General features: G+C 35.9%; 1 protein-coding gene across 3 annotated transcripts in view; it reads right to left on the bottom strand.

Annotated features, from left to right (window-relative positions):
* Positions 1-18,524, bottom strand: part of LOC150097208 (lysosomal alpha-glucosidase-like) — a 139,507-nt gene that overhangs the window by 65,975 nt on the left and 55,008 nt on the right. For all 3 annotated transcript variants that reach the window (XM_090407491.1, XM_090407492.1, XM_090407493.1), the window contains exon 8: positions 1,415-1,531. In XM_090407491.1, coding sequence (XP_090263617.1) covers positions 1,415-1,531 — 117 coding nt within the window. The remainder of the gene's footprint in view (positions 1-1,414; positions 1,532-18,524) is intronic.

The following is an 18,524-nucleotide window of genomic DNA, read 5'->3' as shown; positions in this document are numbered from 1 at the left end:
CTTGAGTTAAAATTACTCTGACTTCTCTATTCATTTGCAATTAATCAGCCATTAATCGCACACTTAATTGTCTGCCAGACCATACCAAATCTTGCACTCTGTTCACATTTGCACCTGTCATTTTTGTTTTTGGTTGCCCATTTCTGGGATCGTTGTTCACATCTCGCTCACCTTTGAATCTCTTATGCCACTCAAAGATGCTCGACTTTTTTCAGAGCATCCACACCATATGCCACTTTCAACAGCTCCAGCGTTTCAGTAGCAGTTTTGCTGATTTTCACATAAAATTTGATCAACATGCTATTCCAAATTTCGATCACACATTTTTATGTCAAAGTTTATACACAGAACTCGATTGTTTTTGCAATATTGCACAAATGCCTCTATCGGCTATCTAGTTAAAACATGTGCAAAGATGATTACTTATGTGACTCCAACTAAATCACCACATGGGCAACACTACACAGCTGTTCCAGGAATTAAATTGTCACACCTCGTATATACTTCATGCAAATTTCTTGCAATGCAATTCAGTTTCTCTCTATATATAATAAATTGGTCTGGTTTAAGGTTGATGTGATAATGCTTCTGTGCTTTAGGAAAACACAATGTGAGGAACAAAATAGGTGAACTGCATATCTCACAGTGACAAGATACTCACCACTACTTCTGAATATTCTGTTTGAGACAAACATACATTTGGCTGGCATAAGCTAAATATGTAGGCTGTGCTTTCAACTGGTCAACATGATATAAAAGTGATTGAGGGGAAAGAGAAATCCCATGATATCTCCATTCTTGAGAAAAAAAGAAAGAAAGAAATAGACTAGTTTAATGCAGCATGCATTTCAAAATTCCTGTTTCTTTCACTCCCCTCCTTTCAAATATTAGCACTTTATAGCAAATTAGAACAGTCTGTGAAATATAATGGCAGTTGCACTTAAAAGAGCATGTACGTGCATGCGGACGCACACGCACACAATAATCTACCATTTATCTGACCCTTCAATTATCAGAATGGTAAGTTTGGATAATTAAAGGGTTGAATAATTGAAGTACCATTACATGTAGCTCTACAGAGAAGTCAGTTGATATGCAAGGGTCAGATAATTGAGGGTCGTCATTTTGAAGGTTGGATAAATGGTAGGTTATTGTGTGTGGGGGGGGGGGGGCTCACACATGCATGTGTGTAAAGTGTTCTTTTCATCTTTAAAAATGAAATTATATGCTAAATGGTTTTATGTAATAACATCTAAAAGGATGGGGATCTCTGTTTCACATTTATTCTAAGCCTTTGTCTAGCAATATTTTGAATCATCTGTAGAACAAAGGCAAAACTGAAGTTACAAAGGTTCTGCTTTGGAAAAGAAGTACAAAAATTAACTAAGAGAATGATCAAAAGATTAACACTTACTATCCAGGCTCCATCAAACTGTATGAGTTTATGAAAATCTGCCATCTGCTTTGTCCAGTACTCCACAATATTAGGATGTGTGAAATCAGGAAAGACATTATCCTTTGTGTTCCACACCTAATATAACAGCAATAATAATAATAATAATAATAAAGAATGAATGAATATGGCAGTTACCATCAAGTTAAAGCAAATTTAGCATTAAAGGACCTTTCTAAAGACAAAGAGAAATAAGAAATGAATATCATTTAAGAGCCAGGAGGCCAAGAATAGAATTTCCTGTTTGCGACCTAACAAATTTAAAGGCTGTGGATTTAAATCCTGGTGTGGCTTGCCTGTTTTCAAGTGGTAAATGATTTTCAATATCCAATACAAGATAAGCATCATCTTGTTACTGAAAGGCCTAAAGTTACCTGCAAAAGCATACTAACCTGTAGAGTAGAATACCAAGATCATGTAACACTCAACCATCTACAGTACCAATGAACTACAGGTTTCCAATTTCAAATCTTACAGCGACTTGAATATTTGAGCAATACATAACTTTCACTGTCCAATGTCATATTACTACTACCCTGATTACTTGAAGGACTGAAGTTACTTAGCTATCTATAGAACTTAATGTACTGTAGGTTTTGCAACCTCTCTGTTGATGACATTGTCAAAAATAATAATGAATAAATATTAAATTTTTATTGTTAATATTTAGATTAATGAAATTATTATTACAACATAAAAAGACTAACACTGGAATGTGCTGATACTGGAATCACAAATTAAATTTGTGATTAAACAAATTAATCAATCATCTAATTATCATTATTTTTATATCAACCTTCTCCCACCAACACAGACACAAAACAAAAAAACACACAGCACATCAGTGTCGTGTGTAAGTAGATCCGTTTAATTACAAATTAACAATTAATATATTCACAAGAATAAAAAATCATTTTTATTATTGAAAATATTTTGGCCAGAAATTAATGGGCAATCATCAGCACATCAGATACGAGTAATCAGATGGTGAAGCTAGAATGAAAGTTAATTCTCTTTACAGAGCTGAGCTACATGCCAGAGTGCGACGACATGGGTGGTTACAAAATAAAACGAGAATGAAATTAAAGCAAGCAAAAACTAAACGTAAAATAAGTTTGAAAAAATTAAAATAAAATTATCAGAATCCTTGACAAAAATAAAAATAAACTTAACCCTTCAGTTTGCAGACATCATAGTCAGTTTTGACATCCAGTCCTTATTTACCAGTGTACTACCTCTGACCAACACTCGCCAACTGTTATCAGAGAAGTTCCTTCCAGACATAGCTAAACTGTTCATGTACTCAGGATACTTTATCTGTAGAAACCAACTCTACAAACAGATTGAAGGAAGCGATATGAGAAGCCCTTTATCATCTACACTTGCCTATTTCTACTTAGAACATCTTGAAGACTCCCTATTTTCTTCAATATAAACTCAACTTTTATTCTGTGTACACTACATGAATGATGCCATTTTAAGATTTAATGGAATAAATACGTTTGCACACCATGGCACTTGGCCGCAAGAAGGAAGACTTGGTTTCGAGTCTAGTCGGCGACTAGAGGAAATTTTTCTAAGCCTTTTTTCGACCGGTTCCCGAGTTAGTCGATCTCTGGCACGGGCAAGCGGGTTTTTCCTCCCGGAAACTTGGGTTTTTTGTCCCGTAAACTCAAGAAAATCGACCGTAGAACCCACATTATTTCAGACATTAAATATAGTGTGTTAGGGTTAGGGACCACGAGATGGCGGCACATTTGAGCCATCTCTCTTCACTGTGTACCACTTAATTAGTGATAGCCTTGGGCCATCTATCTCTGCTTGATACCAGTGGAGATTGAACTGTCCACTCAGTCTTCAAAAAGTTAGATAGGGCTAAATGGCCTCGCCTGCTCCCGTATAAGGGAATAAAAAGGCATTAGCTATATAATGTATAATACTGTATGGAATAAATACAGCACATATAATTCAACAGCACATTTGATCTGTAGACAGCTTCTGGTATTGAGACCACACATTTTAAGATAAATAATGAGTTTAATAAAATGAGAGTATAACACTATAATAATCATGGGAATATGACAAGAATTATAAACATGTTAACACAAGAATATTTTAATGTTTGCCAAATATTTCAGTCTAAAACTAACAGACTATCTTCAGTGGCTTGATAGGAACAGTTTTTACGTGTTCCTATCAAGTAGAATACAAACAATTGATCATTCAAAAGTAGAATGAGCCGTATCATGTTACATTGCTAAGCATTAAAGAGTGGTAAATTTCACCAGAGTGATGAATAAATTAATTCACAATTTCATATAACAATCTTAATTTATAAAATCAATTAAAGATAACATTAGACTAATGTAAGAATTATAGATCTCAATTAAAAAAAAAAACTCGTAAAAACTGTTCCTATCAATCTACTGAGGATAGTCTGTTAGTTTCAGACTATCCTCAGAAATATTTGGCAAACATTAAAATATTATTGTGTTAACGTGTTTATAATTCTTAATTTAATATTACAGTGTCTCTCAAGAAAAGGATATGTGCTTAAGTTTTGCAGATCTGGAAAAGGCATATGAAAAGGTGCCCAGAGAAAAGCTTTTCAAAACACTACAATTATATGGAATAAATAGAACATTATACAGAGTTAGAATTGATGGAAATACAGGAAAGTGGTTTAATGTAAAATCAGGGATAAGACAAGGATGCACATTATCTCCACTCTTATTCATCATCTATGTGGATCATATTATGAAAGAAAGTGGCACTAGGCCTGATATTAGAATTGCAGAATTTAAACTTAGCTCTTTGCTTTGTGCAGATGGTACTCCTAAACACTTCTAGTGCAAGTCTACAGGATTCTCTAACTAAACTGAATAACAGCTGTAACAAATTTGGCACGAAAATCAGCAATAAAATGATCAACACTATAAAAATAAGCACGAGCAAAAAAACACCAAAAACAATGCACTCTGAATGGAAATCCTATAGAACAAGTAAAATATTTCAGCAATTTAGGCACAGTTTTTAGTGAAGATGGTAGGTTAAACCTGGAAATAGACAACAAAATAAGCAAAGCTGGTATGGATTGCCGGTAAATAACTTTGTATGGAATAAGAGAGAAATTAGCCAAAACACCAAACTAGCAATATACATCACAGTGTTCAAACCAGTTTTAAGTTATGGATCTGAGAGTTAGGTTAGAAATAAAGCATTTGATCAAAGACTAAACATCACAGGTATGAAGGTTCTGAGAAAAATTTGGAGAGTGAACTGATGGCATCAATGGCAGAATCATATTAAAAATGCAGATATTAGAAAGGAACTTGACATTATTAGCATTCATGAATGTGTCAGCAGAGCTAATCTAAGGTGGTGTGGCTACTTAAATAGAATGGGTGAGGAAAAGTTAGGTGAAACAGGTGTTTGATGCCAAGATGGCAGAAAAGAGACCCAGAGGAAAACCAAGGTCTAGGTGGATTAATTCAGTCAAAAGTGCCTTAGAAGCACAAAATGTTAGATATGATAATATTGTCATGCTGACAAGTAATAGATTGATTTGGAGGAAAATTGTGGATAGGAGGTTAATAATAATGTAAACTTAATCATGTAGTGTGTTGTTGGAGCAGTCTGAACATTCCTTGAGGCTACATATCAGGAAATTGATGATGATGATAACGCTACAAGTTTTGTAAGTCGTTAGACTTACATCATCGGGGTATAAGCGGAAGTTGTACAGAGAAAAGACTACAAACAATTAATTACACATATTAGATGTTCTCAGAACTTAACAGTTTGTAAATGTAAATAAATAAACCAGAACGATTTATTAGCAAGTTTACTGTGTTATCCAAAATTCATATTTTGGTACTCCGAATTAGCAGGAATAAACCAGAATAAAAAAATTTTAAATTAATTACTGTATACGTGTTACAACAATGCTAGTTGCTGCTGTTGTGTTCTGTAGCATTATGCATTTCATATCCTGGGTCTGCAGCAGTGAAAGCAGACCATTCTGCAGAAGTCAGAATGGTCTGCTTTCACTAACTGCCACGGACCTAGGATACGACACACATGTTGCTGCTACAAACTGTGATAGCAGCAATTAGCATTGTTCTAACACATATATAGTAATTAATTTAACATTTTTTTTATCCTAGTTATTTATTTATATGTATCAATTGTGAAGTTCTGATAACATCTAATATGTGTGTAATTAATTGTTGCTAGTCATTTTTGTTACAACTTTTGCTAATATCCCTGAAGATCTTGTAGGGCTATATTTTATTATACTCGTTATTTATCTTAAAACAAGTGATCTCAATATCTGAAGCTTTCTACAGAACTGCTAAACCACAGAAACTTACATAACATCATTCCTATATTAAATCCTACTATATTTCTCCAATCACTCCTATATTTCATCTCAGTGACTCAGACATCGTTGGGGAACAATATTAAAATTGCAAAAACATACACAAATTTGTACAAAACAATAAGTGGAAAAGATTAGACTGAAAGACTAAAGTCTTATGAGGAAGACCCTCTACGGGTGCTGTTGGCTAGCCTTAGTTGTGTTGGGCAGGAGGTCTAAAAATTAAAAGTTTCCCAAATCTTGGGAAACTTTAATTGCTGCGGATTCTAAAAAAAGTCTTTCAAATTTGAATTTTTTGTGGTGAAGTATAGTAGTTTTTTCCATTCAATTCTGTGCAAGGTATGATCAGCAAGCCCTGAATGACCATATTTATGGTGATAGATATATTTTTTATGTTATTCTAGGCAGATGTTAGCAGATCTCCCAGTTTGACCATAATATGATAAGTTGCAGGAAAAAGGAACTTTGTAGATACTTGGAACAGAGAGAGGAAGTAGAGGATCTTTGGGAGAGGAGAATGATTGAGGGCAATTTCAATACTGTTTTCCTGACAATGTCTCCATGACTGAGATGAAATATAGGAGTGATTAAACATGCTGAATTATTTATATGTGTTGTATTTATTCCATTAAACCTTTAAAATGGGTTCAAACAGCACGTAAGTTAAGTCTAAATAGTAGACATGCATGATGTATTCACTATCTGGCCAAACTCAGAAGTATCTCTTAGTCTGGCAAACAGATGGTGAACAGACTCAGAGATACTTCTGAGTGTGGCTAGACTCAGAAGCATCTATAAAGCATCTGTTTACTGTGAACTACTTCCACAGGCCACTATATAAAACAAAATTCAGTCCATTATCCAGTTCAAAAAATAGACATCTTCAAACATTTACTCAATAGAGCACATGTTATCTGCTCCAATTCCAAAGATCTCCAACAAGAACTGAGAATCATCCAATTCATCATACTACAGAATGGCTTCACCTCAAGAAAGTTCAAATACTTCCTGGACAAGAATGCTCTTCTACACTGCCCAAACCATGAACCTGTATAGCAAGTTCCTATTTCATACATCAGAGGCATCTCAGAAGCATTTGTAAAGATCTTGAAAAGATGTAGTTTAGTCCCTACATTCTTCCCTGTCCAAAACATCTCCTCCTGGTTACCATTCATGAAAGATAAACAGCCTTCTCTCTCTCACGTGCACTTTTTTTTTTTACCAGGTTCAATGTGGGTACCTCCACTTGTAGAGGCAATGAAAAATTCAATGTAAGCATGGAATGGACATTGACCACAATTTCTTCTGGTCCAATACTTGCTTTTTACATTGGTACCAGTTTAGGTTTAAGCAGCTATTTAAAGAGAGTGAAGAAGCACTTCTACACTGCCAAATCCATTGCCAAAATTTGGAAGAGTCACATTCTCATAAATGGCAAGCAATAGCATGCTTCTCTCTAGTCTTTTTTTTTTTTTTTTTTTTTAAAATATAATAATATATCATTGTCATTTTATTTATCTAAATTTTGTTATTTTATTGTATTTCAGAATTATTTCAATTTTAGTTTTTGCTTTAATTGCAATCTCGTTTTATTTTGTAACCGTCCATATGGTAGTAATCCAGCACATGTGGCTCAGCTCTGTGAATAGGATTAATTTTCTTTGTTTTAATTCACCTTGTGATTATGCAGATGTACTGATTATGGCCAGTTAATTTCTGGCTTTTATTATTATTCTTTATTTTGCGAATATGTGTCTAATAATTGTTACTATGTCACGAGTGCCATTAAAATCTCATTTAATTACAAATCAAATTATCAAGCCTTAAACCCATCCACAGTACTAAGGGAACTAGCATCACATTTATTCCATAAATGCGATGCTATTTTCCCAATATTTAGATTCCTTCCATACACCTGTCATAAATTATAATCCACTGTGTCCCTTGCAAATTACATAGCACATTATCACCAGTTCCATTATAAATCACGTTTTGCAAATTATATATATATATATATATATATATATATATATAATTTGTAATATAATATAAAATATAATTATATATATAATATATATAATATTATATATATAAATCTGAAAACAAACCCCAACTCAACATTACCAGAGTTAAAGATCGATACTATCAACGTAAGAAGCCTGAATGGCAAAGAAATGGAGCTAGCTGAGGAATTAGATAAGTACCAGATCGACATAATAGGGGTGACTGAAACAAAAAAGATCAAAACTGGCGAGATCTTTCTGAGCAATAAATACAAAATGTTATATTCAGGCAATGACAATCAAGGAAAAGAAGGAGTAGCCATAGTATTCAACACAAAATACGAGGCTAATCTTCTTGAATGGCAGTCAGTCTCAAGTAGAGTAATGTGGGCAAATATGAGAATGGGGAACTGGACAATGAGACTTATTTGTGCCTATGGTCCCACAGAAGGTTCTACTAAGGTAGAAGTGGAGGAATTTTTTGAGGCTTTAGAAAAAGCAACTGACACAATGAAAAATGAAAAGTTGGTCCTTGTTGGGGATCTAAATAGTAGAGTAGGAAATGATTGTGAGACATACAAAAATATTTTGGGAAAATTTGGAGAAAAGAGCAAAGCTAATAATAATGGCAAATATCTGTTGGATTTCTGCTCAGGACATGGACTGGTTATTACTAACACCATGTTCCAACATAAAAATGTGCACAAATTCACATGGAGAGAAGAGGCTAGGAATAAGAAAAGTCTCATTGACTATGTTATTGTTGATAGTGATGTTTTCTCCCTGGTGCAGGACACCAGAGTGTACAGAGGATTTGAAATTGGAAGTGATCACTATTTAGTCTTGAGCAGGATAAAATTGAATTTCATATTGAAAAGAATAACATGCAAGAAAGTTTTAAAGCGAATAAAAGTTGAGCAGCTCTCAGATGTGAACTGTAGACTAAAATACAGAAATATTATTGAAAAAAAAATGAAAGAGTTTGAGAACAGGAATCAAACCTTGGAGATTCAGTGGCAAACTCTGAAGGAAACATTGATTGATTCTGCCAGAGAGGCATGTGGTGAGGTTGTGTGCAAGGATAAAAAAATCAGAACTCCCTGGTGGACACAGGAAGTTAAAGAGGCAGTGAAGGAAAAGAAGAAAGCATATCAAAAGTTCCTGGCAAATAAGTCAGCTTTTACTCTTACAGAATACAGAGACAAATGTAAGAAAGCTAAACAGTGTGTAAAACTAGCTAAACAAAAGTCATGGGAGGACTTTGGCAAGAATATAGAAAATAAATATCAAGAAGGTGGCAAAATATTCTGGAGGTTGTTGAAGAAGCTTAGGAATGGAGGAAAGAGTGCTGTAAAAGGAATTAGAGATGATAAAGGTGAAATGAAAACAAGAGAAAAAGATATCCTTGAAGTATGGAGTAATTACTTTGAAAAACTGCTAAATGAAACAAGCAGTGATGACAGCACAGTGATAAATAACACTGACCTGGCATGCAGTCAGGAATACATATCCATACTTGAAGTAGAAAAAGCCATCAAAGGCTTGAAATGTGGAAAGGCAGCAGGAGTAGATGATATTCGACCAGAAATGCTGAAGTATGGTGGTATAAGAGTCTTACAGTGGCTGCACTGCATAGTTCAGAAAGCCTGGACAGAGGGACGAATTCCTGATGATTGGAGTAGAGCTCTCATAGTACCCATATATAAAAAGGGAAATAAAACTGAATGTGAGAATTACAGAGGTATTTCCCTACTGAGTGTTCCTGGCAAGATCTATGCAAGTATACTTGAGAAACGGTTGAGAAGAATTGTGGAAGAAAAGCTTGGTGAAGAACAAGCTGGATTCAGGCCAAATAGAGGCTGTCAGGATCAGATCTTCACTTTACGACAAATAGTCGAGAAAGCATGGGAATATAACAAAGATCTGTATTTAAGTTTTGTCGATTTGGAAAAGGCATATGACAAGGTGCCAAGAGAGAAGCTATTCAATATGCTGCAGTTATATGGTGTCAATGGGGCATTATATCAAGCAATACTTAGTCTTTATTTGAGTTGTGAGTCAGCAGTTAGAATTGAAGGAAGTACAGGAAGATGGTTTAATGTTAAATCTGGTGTGAGACAAGGACGTATATTATCCCCTCTGTTATTCATTATCTATATGGATCATATTATGAAGGAATGTGGTATTAAACCTGATATCAAAATTGGAGATGTTAATGTCAGCTCTTTGCTTTATGCGGATGATGTTATACTTCTAAATAAATCCGCTACAAGTCTGCAAGATTCTCTGACTAAATTGAATAGCTGTTGTAATAGATATGGTATGAAGGTCAGCAATAAAAAGACAAAGACAATGAAAATAGGCAGAATCATTGAAAATGTCAACTGTATTGTGAATGGAGAACCTGTGGAACAAGTAAAACATTTCAGCTACTTAGGCACAATTTTTACTGAAGATGGTAAACTAAATATAGAAATAGACAACAGAGTCAGCAAAGCTGGTATCGTGGGAAGTCAATTGAATAAATTCATATGGAATAAGAAAGAAATTAGCCGGAACACTAAATTAGCTGTATACAAGACTGTGTTCAAACCAATTTTAACTTATGGATCTGAGAGCTGGGTCAGAAGTAAAACACTTGACCAAAGACTAGAGACTGCAGATATGAGAGTCCTGAGAAAGATTAGAGGCGTGAACAGATGGCATCAATGGCAATATCATATTAAAAATGAGGATATTAGGAAAGAACTTGACATTGTCAGCATCCAGGAATGCGTTAGCAGAGCTAATCTCAGATGGTATGGTTACTTAAATAGAATGGGAGAGGAAAGATTAGCAAAACAAGTGTTCTCTGCCAGGTTGGTAGGAAAACGACCCAGAGGAAGACCAAGATATAGGTGGATTGATACGGTACAAAGTGCCTTAGACGATAGAAATATAAGATCTGATAATGTTGGAGTCTTGACAAGTAACAGACTGATTTGGAGAAAAATTGTAGATAGGAAGTTAGTAATGATGTAATTTTTTCATGTAGTACTGTCATATCCTGTACACCCCTTGAGGGTACATGGCAGGAATTTGATGATGATGATGATGATATATATATATATATTCTATTGGGGTGCTTAAGGGTCAAAGCTGTATAACTGAGAGGAGACCTCCACATAGCCTTTAATGGAATGCGGAGAACCGACCAGGGCTTCTGACCTAATCTCCAATTCTCACCTTCTCGTGGTGCACCCTGTTGGGTATCTAGTTGGATACTGAACGAACGAGGATGGGCTGGCAATTTGGGATTTAGCCGACCAAACTGTATTCTTATTGGTTAAACCAAAATAAAAAATGATGGTACAACATGACAGAATTTCATGCCGGCTGGGGCGTCGCCCGGTAAAACAAGGCCCCCGTTGTTTTCGCCAGGGAACCAGGGCGAACAGCGAAAAGTCAGCTACTGGAACAAATCTGAAAACAAACCCCAACTCAACATCACCATAGTTGAAGTTCGGTACTATCAACGTAAGAAGCCTGAATGGCAAAGAAATGGAGCTAGCTGAGGAATTAGATAAGTACCAGATTGACATAATAGGGGTGACTGAAACAAAAAAGACCAAAACTGGTGAGATCTTTCTGAGCAATAAATACAAAATGTTATATTCAGGCAATGACAATCAAGGAAAAGAAGGAGTAGCCATAGTATTCAACACAAAATACGAGGCTAATCTTCTTGAATGGCAGTCAGTCTCAAGTAGAGTAATGTGGGCAAATATGAGAATGGGGAACTGGACGATGAGACTTATTTGTGCCTATAGTCCCACAGAAGGTTCTACTAAGATAGAATTGGAGGAGTTTTTTGAGGCTTTAGAAAAAGCAACGGACATAATGAAAAATGAAAAGTTGGTCCTTGTTGGGGATCTAAATAGCAGAGTAGGAAATGATTGTGAGACATACAAAAATATTTTGGGAAAATTTGAAGAAAAGAGCAAAGCTAATAATAATGGCAAATATCTGTTGGATTTCTGCTCAGGACATGGACTGGTAATTACTAACACCATGTTCCAACATAAAAATGTGCACAAATTCACATGGAGAGAAGAGGCTAGGAATAAGAAAAGTCTCATTGACTATGTTATTGTTGATAGTGATGTTTTCTCCATGGTGCAGGACACCAGAGTGTACAGAGGATTTAAAATTGGAAGTGATCACTATTTAGTCTTGAGCAGCTCTCAGATGTGAACTGTAGACTGAAATACACAAAGATTATTGAAGAAAAAATGAAAGAGTTTGAGAACAGGAATCAAACTTTGGAGATTCAGTGGCAAACTCTGAAAAAAAACATTGATTGATTCTGCCAGAGAGGCATGTGGTGAAGTTGTCTGTAAGGATAAAAAAATCAGAACTCCCTAGTGGACACAGGAAGTTAAAGAGGCAGTGAAGGAAAAGAAGAAAGCATATCAAAAGTTCCTATCAAATAAGTCAGCTTGTGCTCTTAGAGAATATAGAGACAAATGCAAGAATGCTAAACACTGTGTAAAACTAGCTAAACAAAAGTCAGGGAGGACTTTCGCAAGAATATAGAAAATAAATATCAAGAAGGTGGCAAAATATTCTGGAGGTTGTTGAAGAAGCTTAAGAATGGAGGAAAGAGTGCTGTAAAAGGAATTAGAGATGATAAAGGTGACATGAAAATGAGAGAAAAAGATATCCTTGAAGTATGGAATAATTACTTTGAAAAACTGCTAAATGAAACAAGCAGTGATGACAGCACAGTGGTAAAAAACACTGACCAGGCATGCAGTCAGGAATACATATCCATACTTGAAGTAGAAAGAGCCATCAAAGGCTTGAAATGTGGAAAGGCAGCAGGAGTAGATGATATTCGACCAGAAATGCTGAAGTATGGTGGTATAAGAGTCTTACAGTGGCTGCACTGCATAGTTCAGAAAGCCTGGACAGAGGGACGAATTCCCGATGATTGGAGTAGAGCTCTCATAGTACCCATATATAAAAAGGGAAATAAAACTGCACGTGAGAATTACAGAGGTATTTCCCTACTTAGTGTTCCTGGCAAGATCTATGCAAGTATACTTGAGAAACGGTTGAGAAGAATTGTGGAAGAAAAGCTTGGTGAAGAACAAGCTGGATTCAGGCCAAATAGAGGCTGTCAGGATCAGATCTTCACTTTACGACAAATAGTCGAGAAAGCATGGGAATATAACAAAGATCTGTATTTAAGTTTTGTCGATTTGGAAAAGGCATATGACAAGGTGCCAAGAGAGAAGCTATTCAATACGCTGCAGTTATATGGTGTCAATGGGGCATTATATCAAGCAATACTTAGTCTTTATTTGAGTTGTAAGTCAGCAGTTAGAATTGAAGGAAGTACAGGAAGATGGTTTAATGTTAAATCTGGTGTGAGACAAGGATGTACATTATCCCCTCTGCTATTCATTATCTATATGGATCACATTATGAAGGAAAGTGGTATTAAACATATCAAAATTGGAGATGTTAATGTCAGCTCTTTGCTTTATGCAGACGATGTTACACTTCTAAATAAATCTGCTACGAGTCTGCAAGATTCTCTGACTAAATTGAATAGCTGTTGTAATAGATATGGTATGAAGGTCAGCAATAAAAAGACAAAGACAATGAAAATAGGCAGAATCATTGAAAATGTCAACTGTGTTGTGAATGGAGAACCTGTGGAACAAGTAAAACATTTCAGCTATTTAGGCACGATTTTTACTGAAGATAGTAAATTAAATATAGAAATAGACAACAGAATCAGCAAAGCTGGTATGGTGGGAAGTCAATTGAATAAATTCATATGGAATAAGAGAGAAATTAGTCGGAACACTAAATTAGCTGTATACAAGGCAGTGTTCAAACCAGTTTTAACTTATGGATCTGAGAGCTGGGTCAGAAGTAAAACACTTGACCAAAGACTAGAGACCACAGATATGAGAGTCCTGAGAAAGATTATAGGCGTGAACAGATGGCATCAATGGCAATATCATATTAAAAACGAGGATATTAGGAAAGAACTTGACATTGTCAGCATCCAGGAATGTGTTAGCAGAGCTAATCTCAGGTGGTATGGTCACTTAAACAGAATGGGCGAGGAAAGATTAGCAAAACAAGTGTTCTCTGCCAGGTTGGCAGCAAAATGACCCAGAGGAAGACCAAGATATAGGTGGATTGATACGGTACAAAGTGCTTTAGACGATAGAAATATAAGATCTGATAATGTTGGAGTCTTGACAAGTAACAGACTGATTTGGAGGAAAATTGTAGATAGGAAATTAATAATGATGTAATTTTTTTCATGTAGTACTATCATATCCTGTACACCCCTTGAGGGTACATGGCAGGAATTTGATGATGATGATGATGATATATTCTATTCCCTCAGCCATAAGCTGGTGGAGGTAGCTATATGCTTCCATACTAGGGAAATGATATAAGCAAGGTGGTTTCCCCGTTGCCTTCCTTGCCATACTATATCCTGTGACTGTAGCCTGTGTGTTCACGGGGGGGGCCAGTTTGCCTGCTTGCAGGATGAAAAACCAGATAAATTGGAGGAAAAACCGTGCTTTTCATGCTCAAGACCAGCTAACTTTACTATGGCTGAGGAAGATCCTTAAGCTGCTCACGTCATCAATGGGAATCGAACCTAGGACACTCCTTCCCTAGGCATATGGTTGCAAAGCGCACAGCCACTAGGCTAACCGCGTGGACACACATATATATATATATATATATATATATATACATATACACACACACACACACACAAGTTTACCAGTGAGACTCCAGAGGTTGGTTTTTGTTTTCAAACTTTAATTTTTTTCTTGAATAATGCTTGTATAATGAAGTCTACAGTTACCTATAGGCTGGAATCTTAACTTTGATTCTTGTTATATCTTTCTTACATACTTTTCATTTCAATATGACATTCATTTTTATCCTGCTTGAAATTAAGTAATGATTACTTCCAGTTAAATCGTCTGAATACGCTTATATCCTTAACAAACATGCTGATATTACTGTCAATAACAATATAGTTAAAACTTTTCTTTCTACGCTATGAGAACTTGGTATACATTTTTACGCCGAAACTTTATGTTAGTAATGACTAGTCTGTGTCCTGAACTACAGCACTTATCCAGCAGTCACTTACCATTATTATTAACTTTGCTCTTTTCTCCAAATTTTTCCAAAACACTTCTGCATGTCCTGTATTAATTTCCTACCCTGCCCTTTAGATCTCCAAAAAGAACCAGTTTTATCTTGATTTCAGCTTTCTTCTCTAATGACAAAAAAACTCATCAACTTCTGTAATGGAATCTTTTGTGAAACCATACACAAGTACATTTCATGGCACACACTTCTCTATTCTGAAAACTGGCCTGCATCACTCAATATGAAATTGCCTTTAGTCTTCTTGGTCTCAGTAACACCAATTATGTTGACAAGGCTTCTCTAATTCTGCTAGATTCACCGTTTTTCCATTGATTCTACTTGTTTTGCCTATTCTGCTGATGTCAAGTTTAAGTTTTTTCCAGTAGCTCATTTTCCAATGTTTGTCTTGATTCTCTGGCAAAAACAGTGAGGGTGTAGTTTAACTTGGAGATACCTCTGCTGGCATGAAATTTCATCATGATGCATCACCATTTTTGTTTCAGGCTTTAGCCAGTACAGAATATGGTTTAGTCTCAAACTGCAAGCTGTTTCTAATTTCATTGAGTGATCATCATCATCAAATTCCTGCCATGTACCCTCAAAGGGTGTACAGGATATGACAGTACTACATGAAAATTTTACATCATTACTAACTTCTTATCTACAATTTTCCTCCAAATCAGTCTATTACTTGTCAAGACTCCAACATTATCAGATCTTATATTTCTATCGTCTAAGGCACTTTGTACCATATCAATCCACCTATATCTTGGTCTTCCTCTGGATCTTTTCCTGCCAACCTGGCAGACAACACTTGTTTTGCTAATCTTTCTTCTCCCATTCTGTTTAAGTGACCACACCACCTGAGATTAGCTCTGCTAATGCATTCCTGGATGCTGACAATATCAAGTTCTTTCCTAATATCCTCATTTTTAATATGATATTGCCATTGATACCATCTGTTCACACCCCTAATCTTTCTCAGGGCTCTCATATCTGCAGTCTCTAGTCTTTGGTCACTTCTAATCCAGCTCTCTGATCCACAAGTTAAAAATTGGTTTGAACACTGTCTTGTATACAACTAATGGACTGTACAGAAACGCATATCACAACATAATATAAGCAACACACAGGATGGATATAGTATTTTGACTAATTTCTCTCTTATTCCATATAAATTTAATCAGTCGACTTCCTACCATACTAGCTTTGTTGATTCTCTTGTCTATTTCCCTATTTAATTTACCATCCTCACTAAAAATCATACCAAGTAGCTGAAATGTTTTACTTGTTCTATAGGTTCTCCATTCACAATGCAGTTGATATTTTCAGTGTGCTTCTGCCTATTTTCATTGTCTTTGTCTTGTTATTGCTGAAATTCATACCATATCTATTACAACAGTTATTCAATTTAGCCTATTTTCATTCTTTTTGTCATGTCATTTTCATTGTCTTGTTATTGCTGAAATTCATACCATATCTATTATAACAGTTATTCAATTTAGTCAGGGAATCTTGCAGACTTGTAGTAGATTTATTTGGAAGTATAACATCATCTGTATAAAGCAAAGAGCTGACATTAACATCTCCAATTTTGATATCAGGTTTAATCACAATTTCCTTATTAATGTGATCCATATAGATAATAAATAACAAAAGGGATAATGTACATCCTTGTCTGATACCAGATTTAACATTAAACCATCTTCCTATACTTCCTTCAATTCTAACTGCAGACTTACAACTCAAACAAAGACCAAGTATTGCTTGATATAATGCCCCACTGACACAACTGTAGCGTTTTGAATAGCTTCTCTCTTGGCACCTTATGGTTTTCCAGATCTACAAAATATAAATACAGATCTTTGTTATATTACCATGATTCCTCAACAATTTGTTGTAAAGTGAAAACCTAATCCTGACAGCCTCTATCTGGCCTGAATCCAGCTTGTTCTTCACCAAGCTTCTCTTCCACAATCTTTCTCAACTGTTTCTCAAGTATACTTCAGTGCTATGGCATGTAAAACTGCAAGGGCTAGATGTTGATAGTGCATGAGAGGTGGTTAGGAAGTGTTTGCATGAGGCAATGGCTGACTATATACCTACAGTCCAAATAATAAATCAAGTAGGGTTAAATTAGGGTTAACACCATTAAGCTTGAGCTGCAAAAAAAGAAACAACTATGGAGGGAATTTAAGGAGAAAGGTGACCTGGCAGGCACATGAACGATATAAAGCGCAGGCCAGAAGAGTGACGAGTGTGGTAAGAAAAGCAAAAACAGATTATGAAAGAACATTAGCCACGCAGGCTAAAGAGAATCCCAAACAGTTTTTTCGATATGTTGCAAGTAAAAAAAAAAAAAAATGTATATGGCAGAATGATTTTAAAGAATGCCGATGGTAGGGAGGTAACTGAATCAGTTGATATAGTTGAATTACTGAGCGAGCACTTTGCAAGACTATATCATCCATGTGGTGATATTGCAGGAATGAATGAACCAATAGATTATACAGGAATTGTGGTGAATGAAGTGGAGGTGAATAGTCTATTACAAAACCTCAATGTCAATACATCTGTGGGATTGGATGGTATACCAGCTCGTGTCATACGTGAAGCGGCTAAAGAATTGTCAGTGCCATTGACCATTTTATTTAATTTTGAGTGTCGGGTCTAGGTTAGTCCCGAGGGGATGGAAAGAGTGAAAAACAGTTCCACTGCCTAAAGGAGGTTCCAAGACTGCTGTTGTAAATTACCGACCGATTAACATATCAGGAATCATTGTCAAGGTCTTGGAGAAATTAGTCAAGAGAAAAATACAGGATTGGATAGATGAAAATGGGATTCTGTATGGGGGACAACATGGTTTTGTGAAGGGTAGATCATGCCTCAGTAACTTACTCACGTTTTATAACATAGTGACGGCTGAACTGGATAAGGATAATGGGTTTACAGTGATTCTACTGGACCTTGCTAAGGGCTTTGACAGGATATCACATGGAATTCTAATCAGTAAACTGCAGCATATGGGGATGGATATAGGGTTGGTGAGATGGATAGGAGGATGGAGAGATATCAGAGAGTGGTTTATTTGGGAGTAGAGTCCAAAAGAAAGCTTGTGATAAGTGGCATGCCGCAGGGTTCTGTTCTTGGACCACTACTTTTCAATTTGTTCATTAACGATATAGGAAAGGATCTGAGAGGAAGTGTTCACTTGTTTGCTGATGATGCAAAGTTGGGTAGAGCAATAGTGAGTGCACAGGATGTCAAAATTTTGCAACATGATTTGGATAGTTTGGAGGACTGAGCTAAGGAAAATGGATGTCGATTTAATGTGGCAAAGTGTAAGGTTATGCATTTTGGGGTGAAAAGATTAGCAGCAGTATGTCACATTGGTGGAACCGTACTCCAGGAGATTGATGAGGCCAGGGATTTGGGAGGGTTGGTGGATAAGGAGTTGAGGTTTAGGGGACACATCGCAAAAGTGGCTAAATCAGCTCATCAAATC

Source organism: Typopeltis vanoorti, chromosome 17 (genome assembly GCF_054136105.1).
Source record: "Typopeltis vanoorti isolate ZY-2024b chromosome 17, IOZ_Tvanoo_1.0, whole genome shotgun sequence".
Taxonomy (NCBI): domain Eukaryota; kingdom Metazoa; phylum Arthropoda; class Arachnida; order Uropygi; family Thelyphonidae; genus Typopeltis; species Typopeltis vanoorti.
Note: the sequence above shows the minus strand (reverse complement) of the source record. Positions and strands in the feature narration are given on the sequence as shown.